The sequence below is a fragment of the Tursiops truncatus genome, chromosome 2 (assembly GCF_011762595.2).
Source record: "Tursiops truncatus isolate mTurTru1 chromosome 2, mTurTru1.mat.Y, whole genome shotgun sequence".
NCBI classification, from domain to species: Eukaryota; Metazoa; Chordata; class Mammalia; order Artiodactyla; family Delphinidae; genus Tursiops; species Tursiops truncatus.
This window is the reverse complement of record NC_047035.1, coordinates 34,181,064-34,208,905: the sequence shown is the minus strand read 5'-3', so window position 1 is coordinate 34,208,905 and position 27,842 is coordinate 34,181,064. Positions and strand designations below refer to the sequence as shown.

At 36.9% G+C, this 27,842-nt stretch overlaps 1 protein-coding gene across 4 annotated transcripts in view; it reads left to right on the top strand.

Moving 5' to 3' along the window:
- The window catches only part of RAD51B (RAD51 paralog B), a 688,762-nt gene that overhangs the window by 20,329 nt on the left and 640,591 nt on the right, over positions 1 to 27,842 (top strand). For all 4 annotated transcript variants that reach the window (XM_019922136.3, XM_033851017.2, XM_019922140.3 and 1 more), the window contains exon 5: positions 20,787 to 20,923. In XM_019922136.3, coding sequence (XP_019777695.2) covers positions 20,787 to 20,923 — 137 coding nt within the window. The remainder of the gene's footprint in view (positions 1 to 20,786; positions 20,924 to 27,842) is intronic.

The following is a 27,842-nucleotide window of genomic DNA, read 5'->3' as shown; positions in this document are numbered from 1 at the left end:
TGTCCTATGAATATCAATTAAATCGAAGGCCTGAACCAAGAGAGCGGAGTAGAAGGACGTGCTCTCACTCCCTCTTGTGAGAACACCAGAATCACAGGTAGCTGCTGGACAATCATTGACAGGAAGACACTGGAACTCACCAAAAAAGATACCCCACATCCAAAGACAAAGGAGAAGCCACAATGCGACGGTAGGAGGGGTGCAGTCAGAACAAAATGAAATCCCATAATTGCTGGGTGGGCGACTCACAGACTGGAGAATAATTATACCACGGAAGTCCACCCACGGGAGTGAAGGTTCTGAGCCACACGTCAGGCTTCCCAACCTGGGGGTCTGGCAACAGGAGGAGGAATTCCTGGAGAATCAGACTTTGAAGGCTAGTGGGATTTGATTGCAAGACTTCGACAAGACTGGGGGAAACAGAGACTCCACTATTGGAGGGCACACACAAAGTAGTGTTCCCATCGGGACCCAGGGGAATGAGCAGTGAACCCAGGGGAGACTGAACCAGACCCACCTGCTAGTGTGGAGGGTTTCCTGCAGAGGCAGGAGGTGGCTGTGGCTCACCACAGGGACAAGGACACTGGCAGCAGAAGTTCTGGGAAGCACTCCTTGGCATGAGCCCTCCCAGAGTCTGCCATTAACCCCACCAAAGAGCCCAGGTAGGCTCCAGTTTTGGTTTGCCTCAGGCCAAACAACCAACAGGTGGGAAGCCCAGCCCCACCCATCAGCAGTCAAACAGGTTAAAGTTTTACTGAGCTCTGCCCAGCAGAGCAGCACCCAGTTTTACCCACCACCAGTCCCTCCCATCAGGAAACCTGCACAACCTTCTTAAATAGCCTCATCCACCAGAGGGCAGACAACAGAAGCAAGAAGAACTACAATCCTGCAGCCTGTCGAACAAAAACCACATTCACAGAAAGATAGACAGGATGAAAAGGCAGAGGACTATGGACCAGATGAAGGAACAAGACAAAAACCCCAGAAAAACAACTAAATGGAGTGGAGATAGGCAACCTTCCAGAAAAAGAATTCAGAATAATGATAGTGAAGATGATCCAGGACCAATGGAGGCAAAGATCAAGAAGATGAAAGAAATGTTTAACAAAGACCTAGAAGAATTAAAGAACAAACAAACAGAGATGAACAATACAATGACTGAAATGAAAAGTACACTAGAAGGAATCAATAGCAGAATAACTGAGGCAGAAGAAGGGATAAGTGACTTGGAAGACAGAATGGTGGAATTCACTGCTGCAGAACAGAATAAAGAAAAAAGAATGAAAAGAAATGAAGACAGCCTAAGAGACCTCTGGGACAACATTAAACTCAACAACATTTGCATTATAGGGGTCCCAGAGGGAGAAGAGAGAGAGAAAGGACCTGAGAAAATCTTTGAAGAAATTATAGTCGAAAACTTCCCTAACATGGGGAACAAAATAGCCACCCAAGTCCAGGAAGTGCAACGAGTCCCATACAGGATAAACCCAAGGAGAAACAGGCTGAGACACATAGTAATCAAATTGGCAAATATTAAAGACAAAGAAAAATTATTGAAAGCAGCAAGGGAAAAATGACAAATAATATACAAGGTAACTCCCATAAGGTTAACAGCTGATTTCTCAACAGAAACTCTACAAGCCAGAAGGGAGTGTCATGATATACTTAAAGTGATGGATGAAAGGGAAAAACATACAACCAAGATTACTCTACCTGGCAAGGATCTCATTCAGAATTGATGGAGAAATCAAAAGCTTTACAGACAAGCAAAAACTAAGAGAATGCAGCACCACCAAACCAGCTCTACAACAAATGGTAAAGGAACTTCTCTAAGTGGGAAACACAAGAGAAAAAAAGGAACTACAATAACAAACCCAAAATAATTAAGAAAATGGTAAACGAACTTACATATCAATAATTACCTTAAACGTGAATGGATTAAATGCTCCAACCAAAAGCCACAGGCTTGCTGAATGGGTACAAAAAGAAGACCCATCTATATGCTGTCTAGAAGAGACCCATTTCAGACCTAGGGACACATACAGACTGAAAATGAGGGGATGGAAAAAGATAGTCTATGCAAATGGAAATCAAAAGAAAGCTGGAGTGGCAATACCCATATCAGATAAAATAGACTTTAAAATAAAGAATGTTACAAGAGACAAGGAAGGACACAACATAATGATCAAGGGATCAATCCAAGAAGAAGATGTAACAATTATAAATATGTATGCACCCAACATAGGAGCACCTCAATACATAAGGCAACTGCTAACAGCTGTAAAAGACGAAATCAACAGTAACACAATAATAGTGGGGGACATTAACACCTCACACCAATGGACAGGTCATCTAAAATGAAAATAAATAAGGAAACAGAAGCTTTAAATGACACAATAGACCAGGTAGATTTAATTGATATTCATAGGACATTCCATCCCAAAACAGCAGATTACACTTTCTCCTCAAGTGCACATGGAACATTCTTCAGGATAGATCACATCTTGGGTCACAAATCAAGCCTCAGTAAATTTAAGAAAGTTGAAATCATATCAAGCATCTTTTCTGACCACAATGCTATGAGATTAGAAATGAATTACGGGGAAATAACGTAAAAAACAAAAACACATAGAGGCTAAATACTACGTTACTAAATAACCAAGAGATCACTGAAGAAATCAAAGAGGAAATCAAAAAATACCTAGAGACAAATGACAATGAAAACATGACAATCCCAAACCTATGAGGTACAGCAAAAGCAGTTCTAAGAGGGAAGTTTATAGCTATACAAGCATACCTCAAGAAACAAGAAAAATCTCAAATAAATATTCTAACGTTACACCTAAAGGAACTAGGTAAAGAAGAACAAACAAAACCCAAAGTTAGTGGAAGGAAAGAAATCATAAAGATCAGAGCAGAAATAACTGAAATAGAAACAAAGAAAACAATAGCAAACATCAATAAAACTAAAAGCTGGTTCTTTTAGTTCAAGAAAACTAAAAGCTGCTTGTCTTTTAGAAGATAAGCAAAATTGATAAACCATTAGTCAGACTCATCAAGAAAAAGAGGCAGAGGACTCAAATGAATAGAATTAGAAATGAAAAAGGAGAAGTTACAACAGACACTGCAGAAATACAAAGCATCCTAAGAGACTACTACAAGCAACTATATGCCAATAAAATGGACAACCTGAAAGAAATGGACAAATTCTTAGAAAGGTATAACCTCCAAGACTGAATCAGGACGAAATAGAAAATATGAACAGACCAATCACAAGTAATGAAATTGAAACTGTGATTTAAAATCTTCCAACAAACAAAAGTCCAGGACCAGATGGCTTCACAGGTGAATTCTACCAACCATTTAGAGAAGAGCTGACACCCATCCTTCTCAAACGCTTCCAGAAAATTGCGGAGGAAGGAATACACCCAAACTCATTGTATGAGGCCACAGTTACTCTGATACCAAAACCAGACAAAGATACTACAAAAAAAGAAAATTACAGACCAATACATTGATGAATATAGATGCAAAAATCCTCAACAAAATACCTGCAAACAGAATCCAACAACACATTAAAAGGGTCATACACCATGATCAAGTGGGATTTATCCCAGGGATGCAAGGATTCTTCAGTATACACAAATCAATCAATGTGATACACCATATCAGCAAATTGAAGAATAAAAACCATATGATCATCTCAATAGATGCAGAAAAAGCTTTCCACAAAATTCAACACCCATTTATGATAAAAACTCTCCAGAAAGTGGGCATTGAGGGAACCTACCTCAACATAATAAAGGCCATATACGACAAACCCACAGCAAACATCATTCTTAATGGTGAATAATTGAAAGCATTTCCTCTAAGATCAGGAACAAGACAAGGATATCCACTCTCACCACTATTATTCAACATAGTTTTGGAAGTCCAAGCCTCGGCAATCAGAGAAGAAAAAGAAATAAAAGGAATACAAATTGGAAAAGAAGAAGTTAAACTGTCACTGTTGGCAGATGACATGATACTATACATAGAGAATCCTAAAGATGCCACCAGAAAACTACTATAGCTCATCAATGAATTTGGTAAAGTTTCAAGATACAAAATTAATGCACAGAAATCTCTTACATTCCTATACACTAATGATGAAAAATCTGAAAGAGAAATTAAGGAAACACTCCCATTTACCATTGCAACAAAAAGAATAAAATGCCTAGGAATACACCTATCTAGGGAGACAAAAGACCTGTATGCAGAAAAATATAAGACACTGATGAAAGAAATGAAAGATGATACCAACAGATGGAGAGAGATACCATGTTCTTGGTTGGAAAAAACAATATTGTGAAAATGACTAGACTACTGAAAGCAATCTACAGATTCAATGCAATCCCTATCAAATTACCAGTGGCAATTTTTATGGAAGTAGAACAAAAAATCTTAAAATCTGTATGGAGACACAAAAGACTCCGAATAGCCAAAGTAGTCTTGAGGGAAAAAAACGGAGCTGGAGGAATCAGACTCCCTGACTTCAGACTATACTACATAGCTACAGTAATCAAGACAATATGGTACTGTCACAAAAACAGAAACATAGATCAATGGAACAAGATAGAAAGCCCAGAGTTAAACCCACACACCTATGGTCAACTTACGTATGACAAAGCAGGCAAGAATATACAATGGAGAAAAGACAGTCTCTTCAGTAAGTGGTGCTGGGAAAAGTGGACAGCTACATGTAAAAGAATGAAATTAGAACACTCCTTAACACCATACACAAAAATAAAACTCAAAATGGACTAGAGACCTAAATGTAAGACCGGACACTAAAAAACTCTTAGAGGAAAACATAGGAAGAACACTCTTTGACATAAATCACAGCAAGATCTTTTTTGATCCACCTCCTAGAGTAATGGAAATAAAAACAAAAATAAACAAATGGGACCTAATGAAACTTAAAAGCTTTTGCATAGCAAAGGAAACCATGAACAAGACGAAAAGACAACCCTCAGAATGGGAGAAAATATTTGCAAACGAATCAACAGACAAAGGATTAATCTCCAAAATAATATAAACAGCTCATGCAGCTCGATAGTAAAAAAACAAACAACCCAATCCAAAAATGGGCAGAAGACGTAAATAGACACTTCTCCAAAGAAGACATACAGATGGCCAAGAAGCACATGAAAAGCTGCTCAACATCACTAATCATTAGAGAAATTCAAAACAAAACTACAATGAAGTATCACCTCACACTGTTTAGAATGGGCATCATCAGAAAATCTACAAACAACAAATGCTGGAGAGGGTGTGGAGAAAAGGGAACCCTCTTGCACTGTTGGTGGGAATGTAAACTGATACAGCCACTATGGAGAACAGTATGGAAGTTCCTTAAAAAAGTAAAAATAGAATTACCATATGATCCAGCAATCCCACTACTGGTCATATACCCAGAGAAAACCACAATTCAAAAAGACACATGCTCCACAATGTTCATTGCAGCACTATTTACAATAGCCAGGTCATGGAGGCAACCTAAATGCCCATTGACAGCTGAATGGGTAAAGGAGATATGGTACATATATACAATGGAATATTACTCAGCCATAAAAAGGAACAAAATTGGGTCATTTGTAGAGACATGGATGGATCTAGAGACTGTCATACAGAGTGAAGTAAGTCAGAAAGCGAAAAACAAATATCGTATATTAACGCATATATGTGGAACCTAGAAAAATGGTACAGATGAACTGGCTTGCAGGGCAGAAATAGAGACACAGATGTAGGGAACAAACGTATGGACACCAAGCAGGGGAAAGCGGTGTGGGGTGGTGGTGGTGGTGTGATGAATTGGGCGATTGGGATTGACATGTATACACTGATGTGTATAAAATTGATGACTAATAAGAACCTGCTGTATAAAAAATGTGTGATCAAATGTATTCTATGGGAAAGGAGTAAAAATAGACCATATTTACAGTCTAAATTATACAATAATTTAATGTATTTGTAGATGTATTTATAGATGTATTTATTATTGCAGATTGTATTTGCTTTATCAATGTCTTTACTTTGGGAATCAAAAAAAAGTAAAAGAAAATAAAATCTGAAAAAAATACTTCATATTCGTCAGGATAATGGTTATTAGAGGAGAGAGTGGTCGTTAATAGAAGAAATCAGTGACATTCTCTTGATGTGAGTTGACTGGCTTCAGTTTGTGAAAATTTATTTAACTCTATTATGATTTTTGCACTTTCTGTATGTTGTATGTTATACTTTAACAAATGTTTAATAAATGAAAATGCTCCATAAAAAAAAAAGAAAATCAATTAAATCTATCTGGTCTATTGTATCATTTAAAGATTGTGTTTCCTTATTAATTTTCTGTCTGGATGATCTGTCCATTGGTGTAAGTGAGGTGTTAAAGTCCCCCACTATTGTTGTGTTACTGTCAATTTCCTCTGTTATAGATGTTAGCAGTTGCCCTATGTATTCAGTTCCTTCCAATGTTGGGTGCATATATATTTATAATTGTTATATCCTCTTCTCAGATTGATCCCTTGATCATTATGTCATGTCCTTCCTTGTCTCTTGTAACATTCTTTATTTTAAAGTCTATTTTATCTGATATGAATATTGCTATTCCTGCTTTCTTTTGATTTCCATTTGCATGGAATATCTTTTTCCATCCCCTTACTTTCAGTCTGTATGTGTCCCTAGGTCTGAAGTGGGTCTCTTGTAGACAGCATATATATGGGTCTTGTTTTTTTGTATCCATTTAGCGAGCCTGTGTCTTTTGGTTGGAGCATTTAATCCGTTCACGTTTAAGGTAATTATCGATATATATGTTCCTATGACCATTTTCTTAATTGTTTTGTTTTTGTTTTTGTAGGTCCTTTTTTTGTCTTGTGTTTCCCACATAGAGAAGTTCCTTTAGCATTTGTTGTAGAGCTGGTTTGGTGGTGCTGAATTCTCTTAGCTTTTGCTTATCTGTAAAGCTTTTGATTTCTCCATCGAATCTGAATGAGATCCTTGCCAGGTAGAATAATCTTGATTGCAGTTTCTTCCCTTTCATCACTTTAAATATATCGTGCTACTCCCTTCTGGCTTGTAGCGTTTCTGCTGAGAAATCAGCTGTTAAACTTGTGGGAGTTCCTTTGTGTGTTATTTGTTGTTTTTCCCTTTCAATATTTTTTCTTTGTCTTTAATATTTGCCAATTTGATTACTATGTGTCTCGGCGTGTTTCTCCTTGGGTTTATCCTGCCTGGGGCTCTCTGTGCTTCCTGGACTTGGGTGGCTATTTCGTTTCCCATGTTAGGGAAATTTTCGACTATAATCTCTTCAAATAGTTTCTTGGGTCCTTTCTCTGTCTCTTCTCCTTCTGGGACCCCTATAATGCAAATGTTGTTGCATTTAATGTCCCAGAGGTCTCTTAGGCTGTCTTCATTTCTTTCCATTCTTTTTTCTTTATTCTGTTTTGTGGCAGTGAATTCCACCATTCTGTCTTCCAGGTCACTTATCTGTTCTTCTCCCTCCGTTATTCTGCTATTGATTCCTTCTAGTATATTTTTCATTTCAGTTATTGTATTGTTCATCTCTTGTTTGTTTGTTCTTTAATTCTTTTAGGTTTCTGGTAAACATTTCTTGCATCTTCTCAATCTTTACCTCCATTCTTTTTTTTTAAAGTTATTTTATTTAGTTTATTTATTTTTGTCTCTGTTGGGTCTTTGTTGCTGTGTGCAGGCTTTCTCTAGTTCCTGTGAGTGGGGGCTACTCTTCGTTGAGGTGTGCAGGCTTCTCATTGCAGTGGCTTCTCTTGTTGCAGAGCACAGGCTCTAGGCATGCGGGCTTCAGTAGTTGTGGCTCGTGGGTTCCAGAGCACAGGCTTAGTAGTTGTGGCGCATAGGCTTAGTTGCTCCGTGGCATGTGGGATCTTCCTGGACCAGGGCTTGAACCTGTGTCCCCTGCATTGGCAGGCAGATTCTTAGCCACTGTGCCAGCAGGGAAGCCCTGTCTCCGTTCTTTCTCCGAGATCTTGGATCATCTTCACTATCATTATTCTGAATTCTTTTTCTGGAAGATCGCCTATCTCCTCTTCATTTAGTTGTTTTTCTGGCCTTTTATCTTGTTCCTTCATCTGGTACAAAGTCCTCTGCTTTTTCATTTTGTCTGTCTTTCTGTGAATGTGGTTTTCATTCCACAGGCTGCAGAATTGTAGTTCTTCTTGTTTCTGCTCAAAAATAATTCTATTAAGGTACAATTTAAATACTCTAAAATTCAACCTCTGTAACTGTAATTCGATTATATTAGTGAATTCATAGTAAATCATCACAATCCAGGTTTACAACGTGTCCCATCATCCTAAAACATTCCCTCATGCCTGATTATAGTTAATCCTCACTCCAATCCTCAGCCCTAGGCATCCACTGATCTACGTTTTGTCTACATTTGCCTTTTCTAAACATTTCATATAAGTGGAATCAAATAATATGTCGCTTTTGTGTTTGGTGTTTTTCACCTAGAATGATGTTTTTGAGGTTCATTGATTTTGTAACATGTATTAGCAGTTTGTTCTTATTAATTGTTGAGTAGTATTAATAGTATTCCATGGTATGGCTGTAACACATTTTGTTTATCCAACTGTCAGTTGATTGGTACTTGGATTGTTTACAGTTTTTATCTATCAGGAATAATGCTATTATGAAAATTCACAAACATGTCTTTGTGTGGGCATAGGTTTTTTACTTCTTTTGCATAGATTCCTAGGAGTGGAATGGCTAGATCATACGCTAGGTGCATGTTTAGCTTTCTAAGAAACTGCCAGGCTGCTTTCCAAAGTGGTTGTGACATTTAACACTCTCACCAGCAATTCATGATGGTTTGTTTTTCCACATCCTCAGCAACACTTAGTATTGTTTATCTTTTTGATTTTAGCTGTTCTAGTGAGTGTTAGGACACTGTGGTTGTTAATTTTAATTTGTGTTTTCCTAATGACTTGGTTTTAATTTGTGTTTTCCTAATTGTGGTTTTAATTTGTGTTTTCCTGATGACTAATGATATGAACACCTATTCATGTACTTATTAGCCATTTCTATGTTTTTTTTAAATGAAATATCTGTTCAAATCTTTTGCCCATTTTTTAATTGTTTGTTTTCTTGTTATTGAGTTGTGAGTTCTTTTATATTCTGGATACAAGTCCTTTATCAGATATATAATTTGAAGTTATTTTCTTCCTATCTGTGGCGTCTCTCCTCATTTTCTTAATGGTAACTTGTGAAGTTTTTAATTTTGTAGTCTAATCTATCAGTTTTTTTATTTTAAAGACTGTACTTCGGTGTCACCTCTATGAATTTTTTGTCTAGCCAAGGACACAAGTTTTTGCTATGTTTTCTTCTAGAGTTTTATATTTAGGCTTTACATTTAGTCTGTGATCTATTTTGAGTTAATTTTTGTGTGATCTATTTTGAATTAATTGGTAAAGTGAATTGTGGAATATCTTCTCTTTTTTTATATTCTGTAATTGTTTGCATAAGATGAGAATTGTTTCTTGAAAATTTGGTAGAACTTGCCTGAAAAATTGTCTGATCTTGGTACTTTCCTTGTGGGAAAATTGAAACAAATAAATTTTTTAATGATTAAAGGGCTATTCAGGTTTTTTATTTCTTTCTAAGTAGTTTTGGTGAATGATATTTTTAGGAATTTGCCCATTTTCTTTAAGTTTGAAAATTTATTGTCATAAAAGTTTTCACTGTATTCTCCTTGTCTTTAAATCTGGTTTTATATGTGGTTCTACCCACTCTTTTCATTCCTAATATTATTAACTTTGTCTTCTCTTTCCCTTCCTTTTAAAAAGATCTGGTCAAAGGTTTGAGTATTTTATAGTCTTTTCAAAGAACTGTGCTTTTTGTTTTGGTTTTGTTGGTTTTCTTTGTCTTCTACCTCAATGACTTTTGTTATTTTCTTATTATCTCCCTCTATCTAATTGTGTTTATTCTGGGATTCTTATCACCACCCCCCAACTTTTTAAATTACACATTTAATTAATTAATTTTCAGTTTTTCTTCTTTTTACTCTGAGCTTGTAAGGCTACGAATTTTTCTTCCTGCATTCTTTTTGGTGATAAAGTATTTTATTTTTATTTAGTTCTAATAGTATTTAAAAATTTCCATTATGATTACTTCTTTAACTTATGTTTTTTGGGAATGTTTGAATATCTAAATTATTTAATTAAAAATTTACCTTTCACATTTTTTTGTTTGTTTTTTGTTTTTTGCGGTACGCTGGCCTCTCACTGTTGTGGCCTCTCCCGTTGCGGAGCACAGGCTCCGGACACGCAGGCTCAGCTGCCATGGCCTATGGGCCCAGCCGCTCCACAGCATGTGGGATCTTCCTGGACCAGGGCACGAACCTGCGTCCCCTGCATCGGCAGGCGGACTCTCAATCACTGCGCCACCAGGGAAGCCCTACCTTTCACATTTTAATTAGATTGTTAACCTAATTGCATTTTGGTCAGAGAATTTTGTGTGATATTGAGTCTCAGAAATTTTCTGAGACTTCTTGTTGTTGTTGTTTTTAAATATTTATTTATTTATTTTGGTAAATAAATATTTATTGGCGCTATTGGTAGTGCCAGGTCTTAGTTGCAGCAGGCAGGCTCCTTAGTTGCGGCAGACAGGCTCCTTAGTTGTGGCTCAGGGGCTCCTTAGTTGCAGCTCGCTGGTTCCTTAATTGCAGCATATGCACTCTTAGTTGTGGCATGCAATGTGGGATCTAATTCCCTGACCAGGGATCAAACCTAGGTCCCCTGCATTGGGAGCATGGAGTCTTAACCACTGTGCCACCAGGGAAGTCCCTGAAACTTGTTTTAAGGATTAATATGTGATCAACTTTTGTAAGTGTCCCGTGTGTGCATGAGAAGAATGCTCTAATGATGTGTGTTCTGCCTACGGCCATTAAATTAAGCTTGTAATTTGGGTTGTTCAACTCTTCTTTATCTTTGCTGATTTTGTTTTTCTCAACCTGACCTGATACTAATTCAAAGAGGGTTATTAAAATACTCCATTATATTGTTAACAAATTTACTTGTAGTTTTATTATTTTGTATATTTTGAGCCTATTTAATTATGTTTAAATTAACATATTTAGAATTGTGTATTCCTGGAGAACTGAACCATGTACTATGGTTCTTCTATGTAGCACTTGTCACCGTTACAGGTTTACTGTTTGTGTGATTAGTTAATGTATGTCTTTCTCATTGGAGAATAAATTCCAAGTGGGCAGGGATTATCTTATTCTTTTTATTATTATATCCACAGTATTAGCACAGGTAGAAGATACATAATAAGTATTAATTGAATGAATGAATTTGTTTTCATTTATTTATTTTTTAGCAGTTCTTTAGTACTTGTTTGCTATAATGTTTTGGTTCTTGCTGTCTCTCCTACACTGTCCTCTTTGGTCTTTGAATAAGCCAAACTAGGAACTTTTAATGTTATTGCTCTTTCATGGTACAATATCTATTTTCATTTGTATGCCATTTGTTTTTTCAAATTATCAATATAGTACATTTAAGGAATATGATTTTTCTACTTAATTGATTTTTTATTAATAAACATCAGTGATTCTTTTAGGAGTTTTTTTCTTACAAGTTTTAAAGTTGAATATCTCTGATTCTATATATCTATATCTACATATTTATTTATATAATTGTGGTTACATACTGCTGTTTAACAAATCATTCCAAAACTTTGTGGCTAGAAACATCAATAAATGCTTGCTTATTATCTCACACAGTTTCTGTGAGTCAGGAATTCAGAAGCAGCTTAGCTGGCTGTATTTGGTTCTGGTCTCTCATGAGATTACAGTTAAGATATTGGCTGAGGCTGCCATTATCTGAAAACTTGACTAGAGCTGGAGGAGATGCCTCCAAAGTGGCTCACTGACCTACAGAACTGTGAGATAATAAACGGGTGTTGTTTTAAAGCTGCTAGGTTTGTGGTCATTTGTTACATAGCAGTAACTCATACAGGTCTCAGTGGAGATGTCTAACCAAATTGCATTGCACGATCTTTGTTTCTGGTGAAAAGTTCAAACCTGGAGTCTTGGATATCAGATAGAAGTTAGATCTGTTGAAGGTAAGAGGTAAGGCATCTAGCTGAGTAAACTTAGACTAGGCCTGGAGATGACTTGAGGGAGTAAGAATAAATCTGGAAACATTCTGCTGTCACTTTTATAGCTGCTCTTTCCTGACTCTGACTTCAAAACACCCTAATTTATTTATCATCAGTTTTGATTTATGTGAACTGCACTGAATCTGTGTATGTTCAGTTACAGCACCAAGATTAAAAGTGGAATTAGAGAAGTGCTACTCATGCCAAAGGCAAAGCAGCAGAGGAGAAATCAAAGAGAAACCAGCTCTGCTGAATCACTAATGGAAGTGAGCTACAGGGCTTTGTCTCATTCCCAGAGAACATCAGGTTCCTCACTTATGGAATATATAAGCAGATAACTCTGCATCTATTATAACAGTATTGGTAGTAAAGATATGTTTGAAGTTTAAACTTTAAATGTTTGCATTATGTGGAGATCAGACCATGTAATGGTAGCCTTCTCACATGAGGTAATACAGATCAGATCAGTGTTTCTCAATTTTTTTTTCATTATCACCCCCTAAGGAGCTTTTTAGACATTTTTTTCCCCCTAATAAACCCCCGCCCCCCGCGAGATTTTAATACCGTAGATATACTCTATATCTGTTTATGTACTGTATGTAGTTCTGTGCTTTATATGGGAAAAGAGTAAAATCCCTCCTTCCCCAATTAAAACCAAGTTTTGCCTTTGGGGTCACTATCATCCCTGCTGAGAGTGCATGACAAAGATGCTGATGTGATTAGGTAAAATTAAAGTTTGTATTTAAAGGGATCATTAAAAAAGGTATTTTCATACTGTAATCCAGAGATTACAGGACTAGAGTACTGGTCCAAACTCATGTCAGCAAAAAGAGATGTAGCATCTGCATGTCTTGTTTGGAGAGTACCTCTGGAAGGGTAAACCTGTGAAGCACTGACAAATCTTTACAACATTTAAGAGTAATGATTATACCCAGATCCTTGCTGTAAATAATGAGAAACAATGTAGCACATGTCTACATTATTTGTGTTTCCTGAGTCATTTCTATGCTTTGTTCATGATTTAAGGAGACCAGGTGTCCTCCTTGAGTAGGGCAGTTTGCTTTGGAAGTGACCATCCTACTGTCCCAAAAAGGTAGAGGCAGGACGCCAGAGTCCTGTTTCGGCTTCCTAACTTTTCCTCAGAACAGGTAAATATTTCAGTTCTGCTTCTTTTTAGTTGGCAGGGTGGGCTGTGGTCTAAAGATCACAGGAGACAATAAGTCAGGCCTTGTAAATTCAAGTGTCCACAAGGGCCTTGGCATACATAGAAATGTATCAACAGTGAAACATAAATGCTTTATCAGTCAATTTTGGCTGCTCAAGTCTGCTTACAACATCAGCAAACAGTAATTTTTCTTGCTCATGGGTCTGCAGGTTGGCCAGGGTGGGTCTCATCTCCTTCAAGCTGCAGTCAGATTCTGGTCTGCTCCACGTGCAGCAACAGCAGTAGGAAAACTAGGGAGAGATTTCTAATCAGCGTTCCTTGATCTGCTGATGGGATTTGTTTATGCTGCCCAGTGTTTTGAAAGGCAGGACAACCAGGCCTTTGTCCTAGTACAGGAGTTTAGCATACGTGGTTGATTGAATCATTGTTCCTAATTCTTCATTCATTTCCTGATTAAGAAATGAACATCTTTCTCCATAAAGGTTTCATAAAGTCTTTTATATGGCACATATTATATGATTGTTAAATAAATTATTATATCTCTTGACAGGTTGATTTTTCTTTTTTTTTTTTTTTTTTACTGTGTAGTTTGTGGTACTTGTCATTTCCATGTCCTCTTGCTTTTTTTCTGTTCTGTTCTCCTCCCTTCTTTTTCTCCTTCCCTTCCCATTTACTTTAAAAACAGCAGTTGTCAGTATTGAGTAAGAGGGAGTGGTGGAGAAAATGTGAGATACGAAATCTTCCACTGTTGATATAAAGTAATTTAAAATCAAGATTTCTTTCACAAGGCAAAGAGCTACCCAACCTTTCTGATATTGTTCGCTTTTTGTTTCTTTGTTTTAGGATTCAGAGAGTGACTCTTAAAAAGAATTCTGTAGACCTAATCATATTTATACATAATAGTAGAGCACATGGAGACGGGTAGTTAGATGCTGGGGGAAGGGGGTCATTAAAAAGATGCTATGGGCTTCCCTGGTGGCGCAGTGGTTGAGAGTCCGCCTGCCAATGCAGGGGACACGGGTTTGTGCCCCGGTCCGGGAGGATCCCACATGCCGCTGAGCGGCTGGGCCCATGAACCATGGCCGCTGAGCCTGCGCGTCTAGAGCCTGTGCTCTGCAATGGGAGAGGCCACAACAGTGAGAGGCTCGCGTTCCGCAAAAAAAAAAAAAGGTGCTGTGACGTTTCCACATGCTCTTTCCTCAGATCAGAACCAGGCAGCCCTTAAATTTTCTCTGCAAAGTATTGGCTTGGTGGATTGCCCCATCCTCATGCGCCTATTTTGAATGTGCGGAAGAGTTACTAGGTAAGATTTTAGGCCCCAATAGGTCCAGGTTTCACATTCATCTCTACCAGTGAATCTTTTTTAAGACTAAAATGACTAGGCTTCATTTTCACTTTAATATAATTAGACTTTCTTTTCTTGGTAATAATTCTTTTCCCCCTTTAAAGCAATTGCTTATATTTGCTTCCTTGTTGATATTCTAGTGATCTTCACTACCGGTTGTTTTCTTTCTGTTCTTTTACACTTCTCATGCAGGATTGTTGAAACTCAGACTCTAACTCTATGAAGCTAATTGTATTTTACTGGTGTCTTCCGTGTGTAAATGCTGTATTCACTCTGAGTTTCCAAGAAGCAAATCACTTAGACTATTCTGGTTTGGCATGTTCTCTCTTTCTAACCACCATTGGAGCTGAACCTGGGAACTGAACACAATTTGAAATTTTGTGGTTTGGCTGCTAGAAGTCAGAGCTAAACTATCTGAAGCTAAAAATTATTAATGTTGAAATGTTTTAACCCACTAAGTAAACCTGAAAAAATAATGAAATTTAACTCCAGCCAGCCCATAAAAATTGCATATAACATATTTTTTTTGAGGTTAGAGAGGAAAAATATATGAAAAGAATCTGAGATTGCTAAAGAATTAGAAATTAGTTATTATAGTTTAAAGAAAATGTTAATATCCAAATTCGAATGCAAAGTAAAGCAAGCATACAAAAGCCAAATGAACCCAGAAATCTTATGTTATTCATGTGATATTCTACTTTTCTCAAGACTGTACTGAATCAGTACATAAAAATAATGATGCAAAGCGAGAGAGAGGCATGGACATATATACACTACCAAATGTAAGGTAGATAGCTAGTGGGAAGCAGCCGCATAGCACAGGGAGATCAGCTTGGTGCTTTGTGACCGCCTGGAGGGGTGGGATAGGGAGGGTGGGAGGGAGGCAAACGCAGAGGGGAGGAAATATGGGAACATATGTATAAGTATAACTGATTCACTTTGTTATAAAGCAGAAACTAACACACCATTATAAAGCAATTATACCCCAATAAAGATGTTAAAAAAAAATAATGATGCAGGTAAAATACCAGCTGCACTTGTTTAACTTCAGATTTTTTTTACATGTTTTCTTTGAAGATGGAATAATAAGATAACACTTTACAGTATCATGGTATTTGATACTTTACTGAATATATTCATATATAACATCTTAAAAAATGTTTTTAAATTGAGAGCTTGTTTCACCTTTCCACTAAAAATCACAAAGCATTTCATGGGTTTAAGCTCATTAAATCTTAGAACATATCTAAAACCGGGCATGTAGGTACTATGTATAGAAAGGAAGTCCTTTGTTCCTCCATTAGTTAGCACTCTGAAGAGTCATCATTTCTCATTTTCAAGATCCCCTTTCAACTATTATTGGTAGAAGTTTCCTTTGCTCTGATGTCTGGTGATTAATTTTATCCATGTTGTCCTTGATGATGATAAAAGGTCCATGAAAAGTGTTTTGGGCTCTTCAAAACTACCAGTCTCCAAAGGACAGTATGTAAGATGGTCCATTGGGTTGTGGGAAAAAGATATTAGAACTTTTATTGGTATTTCAGTTTAAAACATGAAATAAACCTTTATTGATATTTAATAAGTGGATTGACACTGGCATCCTTACTTGGTCTGTATGTTCGACTGTCATGTGTCAGGTATAGTCCATGAGGAAAGGATACAGAAGGTTGACAGGGGAACCTTGATTGTATCTTTATTTTCAACATATTGGGATGAATTATAGTTCTGCATGTACCTAGTTAGTGGATTTATTGATTTAACTAAATCATACCTCACAAAGCAGACAAATGGCATAAAAAGATTCCTGCAAAGAAACTATGTGTTGAAGGCAATACTAATAATGTGAGCAGAAGTGGACCACGTGTACATAAAAGTCAGAGCTGATGACTCTCCTACAATTAATGAAGTAAAAATCAATGACAGTCTAATCTCATCTGTGAAGACATCCAAAAAATTTGAAATTATAAAGAAAACAGTTTGATATATGGAATTGTATCCATTATTGTTAACAGTGAAACTTCCTCTGTTATTTTGTTCCTTGAAATACTGGCAAATGATAGTAGGAAGCCAACATAGTTAAGAAACACATCACAGGAAGACGAACCTCCACAGGTTTTTCAGTGACTTTTAAAGTCATGTGATACATATTCAATATCTAGAAAAATTTCACTAGAATTAATGATAGAAATTATCATATAATTTTATGAAAATATCATATATTTTATCATATAATTTTATCATATAAAATTTTATCATATAAAATTAATGATAGAATTAATGATAAAAGCCTCTCTTGGGTTTTCTTAAGAGCAAAAGGCCAAATGCAATACATTGTTAATACTGTCAGGGACACTCTTGTTCTTCCTGTCCTGTTACAGTAAAGTGGATGAAATAAGACATAGGAAACAACATGGCAACAACTTAAGTGGATTCTTTTGTGAATAAATACTTTCAGATGGAAATCATTGCTGCTGATAAGCATCAAGAATTAAAACAAGTTATTCATTGTGGAAAGATGGTATATAATAAAAGTACAGAAGTTTCTAACAGGGCCCAGATTATCGTATTAATAAGCTAGATTCTGTTTCAGTAATGAAATACATGAACTAAATTATTTTTGGGCCACAAAAGTAAAGATGTGTCAAGGAAGATATATTCTCAAAAATAAATGACTTCTTGAATATAAAGCAATGTTTATGAGGGAATTTCCTGGTAGTAATGTTAATGTTCTGATTTTGACAGGGGTTTAGATTGCATATGTATATACATTTGCTGGAACTCATCAAATGATACACTCAAGATTTGGGCATTTCATTGTGTGTAAAATTTACCTCAAAAGGAAAAAAATAATACACATTAAACTCAGGTTAATTATATACACACTGAACTGTTAGGGGAAAGTATATTTATGTCTTTGACTTACTTTGAAATGCATTTAAAAACATCTAAGATGGATTGATGAGTGGATAGAAGGATGGATTGATGGATAGTATAGTGTAGTAGTATACTGTACTATATAGTATAGTAACAATAAAATGGCAGTTGCAGAGTCTAGGTGGTGGGTATACGAATGTTCTCTGTAAAACTCTGAATTTTTCGGTTACATCATCCTTAGGCAGTCTATAGCAACACAGAAGCTGATGTCAGATGTGTGAAGAGTGCTTCAGGATGGTACAATTTTTATAAGAACCTGACTGGTAAAGTATTGACTCTTTGTAGTATAGTCTGTAATGAGAGGAAGAGTGACCATGAAAGTCATTTGAATCACAAGAGCTTCTTTGGTTATCTCACAGCAAAGATTGTAAAAGACTGTTGAATTTAAAGATGGGTGAAACTTTTATTTTTGAGTGAAACTTTTTTAAAATGAAAGGACAAGATATGTCAAATTTGCTGACACTCTTTGTATAACAAGTGGCTATATAATATGCCACCTAGCAGATTGAAAATCAAGCAAGCAAGCAACCAATGGAACACTCTTACTCCATCCCTTCAAAGTAAAGGATATTTTTACAATGAGTGCGAAAGTAACTGCTTCTTAAAAGACAGAGATCAAAATACAGAGTGTTTTTCAAATCATTGCTTGGAAATGTTTCTTTTATCATGTGATTTTTGTCATCAAAGATGTGTATCTTGTGAAAACTTTACTATCTGCACACTTTAAAAAACTTTAACAATATTTTCTATACTGTTAAGAAATCTTCCAAATAGTTTCCTTTGATTGTGAAACCAATTATTAAAAATGTTAAAAGTCAATATATTTTGATTAGTTTACAAGAATAATTAGTTGAGGGGCTTCCCTGGTGGCGCAGTGGTTGAGAATCTGCCTGCTAATGCAGGGGACACGGGTTCGAGCCCTGGTCTGGGAAGATCCCACATGCTGCAGAGCAACTAGGCCCGTGAACCACAACTACTGAGCCTGCACGTCTGGAGCCTGTGCTCCGCAACAAGAGAGGCCGCGATAGTGAGAGGCCCGTGCACCGCGATGAAGAGTGGCCTCCGCTTGCCACAACTAGAGAAAGTCCTCACACAGAAACGAAGACCCAACACAGCCCTAAATAAATAAATAAATACTCCTGTTCTCTGTTTAAAAAAAAAAAAGAATAATTAGTTGATATGAGGGAAGATGGAAATTTATTAGCCAGAGTTCAACAAAAACTTGATAATTGGAAAAGATATTAAAAAATAATGATTTCCTAAGTACAACAAATCATGTATTTCTTTAATTTCAATCCTTGCAGTTTTGCAATTATCACCTTCTCAACTGTAGAGCCATTGCAATTAAGCACTGAAATAAGCAAAACTTAGGAACTGACATTTCAGTTACTGAATTACAAAATATTTAAATCAATATTTAAAAAACAGCATACATAGTTTCATTTATTTTCATTATTATCTTTGCTCCACTAAAAGTGCTAATAAGTTTTTATGAGAGTGAAAAGATCTATACAACTAATATATGTTATGAAACTATTGATTTGTATTGTATTTTAGAATTAAAACAAGATACGAAACTATTTTTAAATGCTTGTAATCTTTATTTTTTAATCCCTATTTCATGTGGTTTTATACTGCATAGAACGTATTAGTAAAATAGTATATATATAATACATATGCATATATTGGAGGTTCATACTAAAATTTTTATTTTTTTTTTGGTTTGTTTGTTGGAGTATGTAATCAAAGAACTTTGGAGTTCTCACTGATCACTCATGATCTGGCACACTGTTATTGCTAGCAGCAATTATTTATCCTAAAAATCTATATCATTGTTTTAGAGATTATAAATCAGCACATGGTTTCTAGCTTGTGAGCCTTTGTTTTTTTTTAATGTTAAGCTTTGATAAATGAAGTTTACCCTTACTCTAAATTCCAAAAACAGTAGTTCTCAAATGTAGAGCAGCATCAGTGTCAACTTACTAGAAACGTAAATTTTCAGGCCCTATTTCAGACCTATTGTTAACCAGAAATGCTGGTCAATGAGCTTGCCAGGTGATTCTAATGTTCACTCATGTTTGAGAACCATTGGCCTCCATGATTTAGACTCCTGGGTCATCCCTTCTTATTTCTTCCTGCTTCATAGTATATCTGAGACAGTTTCTTCAGATCTCGTGTGTCTCAGTCTTAGCTTGGACTTCTGTTCATCTCTACCTGAGATTTTCTTTTCTCCTTTCCTCCTCTTCTTTTCCCTTCTTCGTATTGTGAAAAATTGTTCATTAGTGTTATCCTCACAAAAGGGATAGTGTTCTGGTTCTTAAAATTTGTATGCCACAGCCAGTATGACAAATAGCGTGTTAAAGGGGATATTTTTAATATTTTCAAATTAATTTTTGTTAACTGCTTCCTGTTGGACTCAAATATGCCTGTGATTAACGTCCTATTCTTTTCCATCTATATCCTCTTGTTTTTGAATTTTATAATCTCAGAATAACTTTCCACCAACTAAAATTTTAAAATATACACTTCAAAGTATGAATCACCTAGATTCAGTAATTATTGAATTTTGTTTTATTTGCTTTACCTCTCTTCTGCACAGACACACGCACACACACACACAGACACATACACTTTTTTTCTGATTCATTTGAAATTAAATTGTATATATCAATACCTTTTACTCCTAAATACTTTTAAGAATAAAGATCAAAGTACCTTTTAGTGGGACTAGTACAAATGTACTAGTACTAGTACAAAATTGTTTTGAAAGGCCAATTTATAAAAAATGCTAAACCAATTATTAAAGCCTCTTAAATATTTTCAAGATCTTTCTATAAATGTCTTAATGAGGAAAAGGTATAGAACTCCAAGTTGTGAATTTATAAATGAATCCTCAAGGCTTTCTCAACCAGTTTTTCATCTGAACTACAGAACACAGAGGATGGTCTGGGTGACTATTTTCTCACTTCTCCCAGGGATGGTGCATAACTAGTACCAATTCAGATGGATAGGGGGGAAGTTAATTTATTACATACAAGGGGCGTATTAGAATGTTCTCTCTGGGAACCCAGGTTAGTTGGACTGTATATGTAGCAAGTTCTTAAAAGGATTTTGCTTTGATTAGATTGTAATGTTTATACAAATAACAATTTTTTTTTTAAATTTTAGATTACAGGTCCACCAGGTTGTGGAAAAACTCAGTTTTGTATAATGATGAGCATTTTGGCTACATTACCTACCAACATGGGAGGATTAGAAGGAGCCGTTGTGTACATTGACACGGAGTCAGCATTTAGTGCTGAAAGGTGGGAGATTTTATTATTTTTCATTATAATGCTTTATTTTTGTAACTTATGTACAGCATGTAACATTTACAAGCAAGTTAACATTTTTTATTTTTGAGAATACAGAGTGTTAGATACTGTTTTAAAGGAATTTTCCTTTTAAAATTAACACAGGCAGCAATTTCTTTTTGCCTTTTCTATCCCTTTCTTATTGGTTTGAGTGGGGTTCCTGAATAAGCTGTGTTTTGCAGAAAGTCAGGAAGAAACAAGTTTAAGAAACAGAGAGAGGTATGTAAGTAGAAAATGGAGAAGAGGGAAAGTTAATAAGACAGACAAAAGGTAAGCTGCTTTGTAAGTAATTGCTAGTTGGAAGTAAAATATTAGTGAATGGAAAAATTGCAATTTTCAAAACATTTTTTGCTTGAGAAATATTTTACTTTAATCTTTGAAAGAGTGTGGTATTAAATGCAAGAAACACACCGATGATAAGTATATGCATGCTTAGAATGAAAAGATTTCCTTAGTTTGGCAAGGACCTTTATTTTAACATTCTATGAGAAAGGCATTCAGTCATTTGCGTAACTCTGTATACCTGAAGATAAGTCTGATCTCCTCTTCCCCTGCTCTGATTGATGTTGATAAGTAGCAGTGCTTTATATATCTAGAGAATGACTCAATTCTGCTTTCTTAGCCAAGGTATAGTATAGGTATAGTTCTTTGGGTCTTTCTCTAGTTATGTCACAGTGAATCTTACTTATTTCTCTCTAAGAGTACTACAAAGATCAAAGTGTATTACCTGACCAGATAAATTTCAAATGGATTATTTTGCCTAGAGCTTATTTGCTTTGTTCTACATGTCTTGATTATCTATTCTTTCTAAGTATATGCCACTGGTTTGTCAGCTCTTTGAGTTTGTGTTATATCTTTGTATCTTGAAAGCCAAATCCTACGACTGACACATACTAACTGCTCAGAAAATGTTTGATAAATGAAGGAATTGATAGGTATTGCTCTCAGATCGTGGAATCCAGATACCATTTCCTACTAAAAGGAATGAGGGTTCCATGGGGGAATGGCTGATTCTAGCTATGGAGCAGAAAGTTTTGTTTGTTTGTTTTAGTAAAAGGCAAAAGATTTATTCAATCTGAAGAGAAACTAGCGTATTGGGAGGTTTTTAAGTTGAGTCTGAAACATCTTATCTGATAGCAAGAAAGCTATCAAAGACTAGCTAAGGGAGTGTCAGAAGGACTCTGGAGTCAACCTGAAGAGCTCCCACTGGCCAAAGATGAAACAAATTGAGCACCAGTAGAACAATAATAGAAGTTGATTGAAACACATGGAATATGTTTAAACTCATGAGTCTGTAATATTAAGAAATGAAAAGCAGGACTTCCCTGGTGGCACAGTGGTTGAGAATCCACCTGTCAATGCACGGGTCATGGGTTCGAGCCCTGATCTGGGAAGATGCCACATACCGTGGAGCAACTAAGCCTGTGCACCACACCTACTGAGCCTGCGCTCTAGAGCTCATGAACCACAACTACTGAGCCCGCATGCCACAACTACAGACGCCTGCATGCCTACAGGCTGTGCTCCACAACAAGAGAAGCCACCGCAATTAGAAGCCTGTGCACCACAATGAAGAGTAGCCCCCACTCTCTGCAACTAGAGAAAGCCCATACGCAGCATCGAAGACCCAATGCAGCCAAAAATAAATAAATAAATAAAATGAAAAGCAACAAATTGTTCACCATTGGAGAATTCTGGAGAAGCAACTTATTATTTTGAAAATGAGTTAAAAAAAAAGGAATACGAACTGTATTACTTTTCAATACGAACTGTATTACTAAGTAACAAATATGTCTTTTTTATGGAACTATTCCAATAATAAATGATGAAGGAATGATACAATATAACCAAATTATAAACTCTAATAATCTAGTGACCTAGGAACTGAATATTGTGATATAATAAATACATATTGTCATCCTGGTTACTGACAAACGAACTTCTAAAACCTTTGGAATTTCCTGAGTAATAGAGCTGAGAGGAGCATAATTTGTTATTTGTAATTAGCCCCTTTCCAACCATACCTGAGTTTATGCTAATTAGATGACTCTTGGTGGGCCCCTAGATTGCATCTGAAGGGGGCTGGTTGCCAGAGGAACTGGTCATGTGATTATAGGGTTGAACTTTCAGCCCTACCTCCCCAACCTCTGAGGAGGGAAGAGGGACTAGAAATGGATCAATCAGCATTCCCATTTAATGAATCATGCCCATGTAATGGAATCTCCACAAAACCCTCTAACTGATAGGGTTTGGAGAGCTTCTGGGTTGGTGAACACATTGAGGTGCTGGGGGGGATGGTACTCCCGATTTATAGCTGGTTGGTCTGAAGTACCAGAGGCCCGAGACTTGTGATTGAAGACTGAAGTGGGGGCAGCCTTGTGAATCCGAGCCTTTAACCTGCGGTGTCTGAGTTAACTCCTAGTAGTTAGTGTTAGAATTGAATTGACTTGTAGGACACCCAGTTGGTGTCCATAGGGAATTGGAAAATTGCTTCGTCTAGAAAACCCACACATTTGGTGTCAGAAGTGTTGTGAATAAAAACAGTTCATAAACGGAAAAGTGTGCTAGTATCACAAAAAGGCAACCAGTCATTGTGGTACTTGCTGATGGAAGAATAATCACACCAGAAAGTGATCCAGTTTTCAGATCCAACGACCAGTTTACAACATATACAGAGAAGAGAGCAACACGTGAAACTACATCTCAGGGATGTAATCAGAAAATCCAAACTGTGGAAAACAATAAACAACAATTTGTAGGATTAAAAAAAAAGAGTTGGAGGATAAACCTTTGGATTAAAAGAGACTTAGAAGATGTATCGAGGACATCTAGGTTGCTTCCATGTCCTGGCTATTGTAAATAATGCTGCAGAGAACATTGGGGTGCATGTATCTTTTTGAATTATAGTTTTCTCAGGATATATGCCCAGTAGTCGGAGTGCTGGGTCATATGGTAGTTCTATTTTTAGTTTTTTAGGGAACCTCCATACTATTCTCTATAGTGGCTGTATCAATTTACATTCCCACCAAGAGTATTACTCAGCCATAAAGAGGAATGAAATTGGGTCATTTGTAGAGATGTGGATGGACCTAGAGTCTGTCATACAGAGTGAAGTAAGTCAGAAAGAGAAAAACAAATATCGTATATTAACGCATATATGTGGAATTTAGAAAAATGGTACAGATGATCCTATTTGCAGGGCAGGAATAGAGATGCAGACATAGAGAATGGACATGTGGACACAGGGGGGAAGGGGAGGGTGGGATGAATTGGGAGATTAGGATAGACATATATACACTACCATGTGTAAACTAGATAGCTAGTAGGAACCTGTTGTATAGCACAGGGAACTCAGCTTGGTGCTCTGTGATGACCTAGATGTGTGGGATGGGTGGGAGGGAGGTCCGAGAGAGTGGATATAGGTATACATATAGCTGATTCACTTCATTGTACAGCAGAAACTAACATAACATTGTAAAGCAGTTATACTTCAATAAAAAAAAAAATAGAGCTTAAAAAAATGTATTGGGCTTCCCTGGTGGCGCAGTGGTTGAGAGTCCGCCTGCCGATGCAGGGAACACGGGTTCGTGCCCCGGTCCGGGAAGATCCCACATGCCGTGGAGCGGCTGGGCCCGTGAGCCATGGCCGCCGAGCCTGCGCGTCCGGAGCCTGTGCTCCGCAACGGGAGAGGCCACAACAGTGAGAGGCCCGTGTACCGCAAAAAAAAAACCAAAAACAAAAACAAAAAAAATGTATTGCTCACATCACATTGTACACCTTAAACTTACACAATGTTATATGTCAATTATATCTCAATAAAGCTGGGAAAAAGACATAGTGATCAATTGTAATGTGATAAACTTATTTGGATCTTTAACAAATAAATGGTAAAAAAAAAAACACAACAGAAGCATAAACATGTGACACCACTGGAAATCTGAACGTTGAAACATTTGATATTAAAGCTGATACAGACAAATATATTTGATGCTAAATCTGGTAAAGACACTGGCTCACTCAGGTTGTCCAGCTGAAAGGTACTCTTTAAAATGCCAATGACTAGCTTTCAACTCATAAGCCAAGAAAGTATTAAATAGCCAATTAGGTAATAAATAGCTAATGTATAAATAGCTCTTACAAAGGTCCTGGGGCATTTGCTTAAAGAATTGAAGGATTAAGGTTATTCTGATAACAGCAGTTTAGTTCACTGTAATTGGATTCTTGCTTTTTTTGCACCACTTTCAAAGCTGAGTTTACAGTGTCTTCTTAAACTGTTGCATTATTTCATTGTTATCAGCATTACAGTTCAGAGTAGGTTAAAAACCTATCAGTGAATTAGGTGAAATCCAGTAGCAGGTGACTAGTCTACATTCTCCGTATTAATTTGTGGAGATTTTTGTTTTTCTTTGTCTTTGCATTTAGTCTAATTGGCTACTTTTTGCATTCTCTGTATTAATTATTTTCCTTCATTATCTTTTCCTGCCTATGTACATATTACTTAGTACTTGCATTAGAGGCAGGCTGGAAAATTGAGTGGTAAAATTTTTGTCCCTTTTGTTGGAATCATGTTGCATAATTCACAAGGAACTCTTATGAAGGTCATTTGAAGACAAGGGTTGCGATTTATATTGTTTTTATTTTTCTAGTCTATTCTCCACAACGCTTGAAAAGTGTGATGATCTGGTGCTAGGATCAGGTGGAATCAAAGGTCCCTATGCTCTATGCTCTTTTGTATAGATGCCAGACTTGGTGTTCTTTTAGTGCCTTCTGGAGTTTGTCATGGCAGATCAGAGCATGGAGCTGGCTCTGTGATGCTTGGTCACATTTCATTTGTGCTGTTACAATATTGTTTGATTCCTATTTGGAGTTACTGGGGAAGGTTGGTCAATCAGTTAGGGAAGCTTTCTCCTGCAAGCAACTGGATACACAAAGAATAGCGGCTTAAACAACAAGAGGTTTATATTTTTCCCCATAACAGGAAAACCTGAGTAGGTCGTTGCTGGCACTGGTTCTGTCTCTCAGTGATGATAGAGACCTAGGGCTGTTACATTTTAGGCATAATATCCGTTCTGTGCTTGAGTCAGTGAGAATAGAAAGAGCCAATTATATCTTTCATCAGGAAAATATACTTTTCAGAGTAGCCGCCTCCTCCCTTCTGCTGATTTTCTTTTCACGCTCTGGAATCCTTCTGCAGACTTCTCACTTGGTTACCCCTACATGCAAGGGAGGATGGAAAAGTGAGGGCAAAACATATTTGTAACAAGTGTGATGGGGCGGGTTAACATAACTGCTTGAGTAAAATTGGGGTTCCCATAGCAAGGAAGAAGTGGGAATGGATATTGGTAGGTAATTAATAGTGTCTCCCACAACTGGGATAGTTTTTGGACTCAGATAAGAGATAAAGCAGGAAAATATAAGACCCAGAAAGGAATATGCTTTAGCTTTCTGTATGTCTCTGTATGGATAATTGTCTGCATTTTGTCCTTCAAACAAGCTCTCTGAAAAGCACAAATGAGGGCTTCCCTGGTGGCACAGTGGTTAAGAATCCACCTGCCAATGCAGGGGACATGGGTTTGAGCCTTGGTCTGGGAAGATCCCATGGGCTGTAGAGCAACTAAGCCCGCGTGCCGCAACTACTGAACCTACGTGCTGCAACCACCGAAGCCCACATTCCGAGAGCCCACGCTCCACAACAAGAGAAGCCACCGCAGTGAGAAGCCCCCGCACTGCAATGAAGACCCAACGCAGCCAAAAATAAATAAATAAAATAAATGAATTTTAAAAAATCAGTTAAAAAAGAAAAACACAAATGTGAAAGTGAATTGAAGGATTAACATGAAGGAAGATTAGGGATTAACATATAGAGAATTTAGGGTAAGTGAAAAAAGTGGAAAATAGTTTCTGTCAATAGTTGCTAGATATCTTTTTATCAAGAAGGAGGAAGAAAACAGAGGAAGAATAAATAAAAATAAGTGAAGTTTAAAATGTATTTAAAAAAAAGAAAGGATTTCCTTGCTGGTGCAGTGGTTAAGAGTCCGCCTGCCAATGCAGGAGACACGGGTCCTAGTCCGGGAGGATTCCACATGCAGCGGAGCAACTAAGCCCATGCGCCACAACTACTGAGACTGAACTCTAGAGCCCGCCAGCCACAACTACTGAGCCCACGTGCCACAACTACTGAAGCCCGCACGCCTAGAGCCCGTGCTCCACAACAAGAGAAGCCACCGCAATGAGAAGCCCATGCACCACAACGAAGAGTAGCCCCTGCTTGCCACAACTAGAGAAAGCCTGCACGCAGCAACGAAGACCCAACGCAGCCTAAAATTAAAGAAAGAAAGAAAGAAAAGAAAAAAGAAAACCTTGAGGTGATATACTTAAAAGCACTTTGGAATGCTTAGTTATATGTTTCTTTAAAGCAATACACTAGCTAGCTCATTTTTACATATTTTTGAGAAGTACGTTAATCATGCTTGTTCATCACAGGCTGCAATTGTATTTCTGTACTGCTTAATAATTAGATAATAGTATACTCTGGTGCTAAACCCTCAGGTACTCAGGGACTGCCTTGGGGAGAGGGGAATGCTAAACAGGCAGAGTTCTGGATCTCCTTCTTCTGATTGATTCAGGAAAAGTCTGTTTTTATTTGTTTTACCTATTGGACTTTGCTTAGGGTCTCATATAGTCTTAGATGCTATATGCTGTACATACCTTGAGAATAGAGATAAATAGGTTAGTGACCTGTCTATGGAAATTTTGGCAGCCGTGAAAATTCCAGTATACATGAATTGAATGAATACTATATTATCCCTATTGGGGATAATTAGAAAAAGATGGAACTGGAGATTAAGAATAAAAAAGGAAGGTAATATGG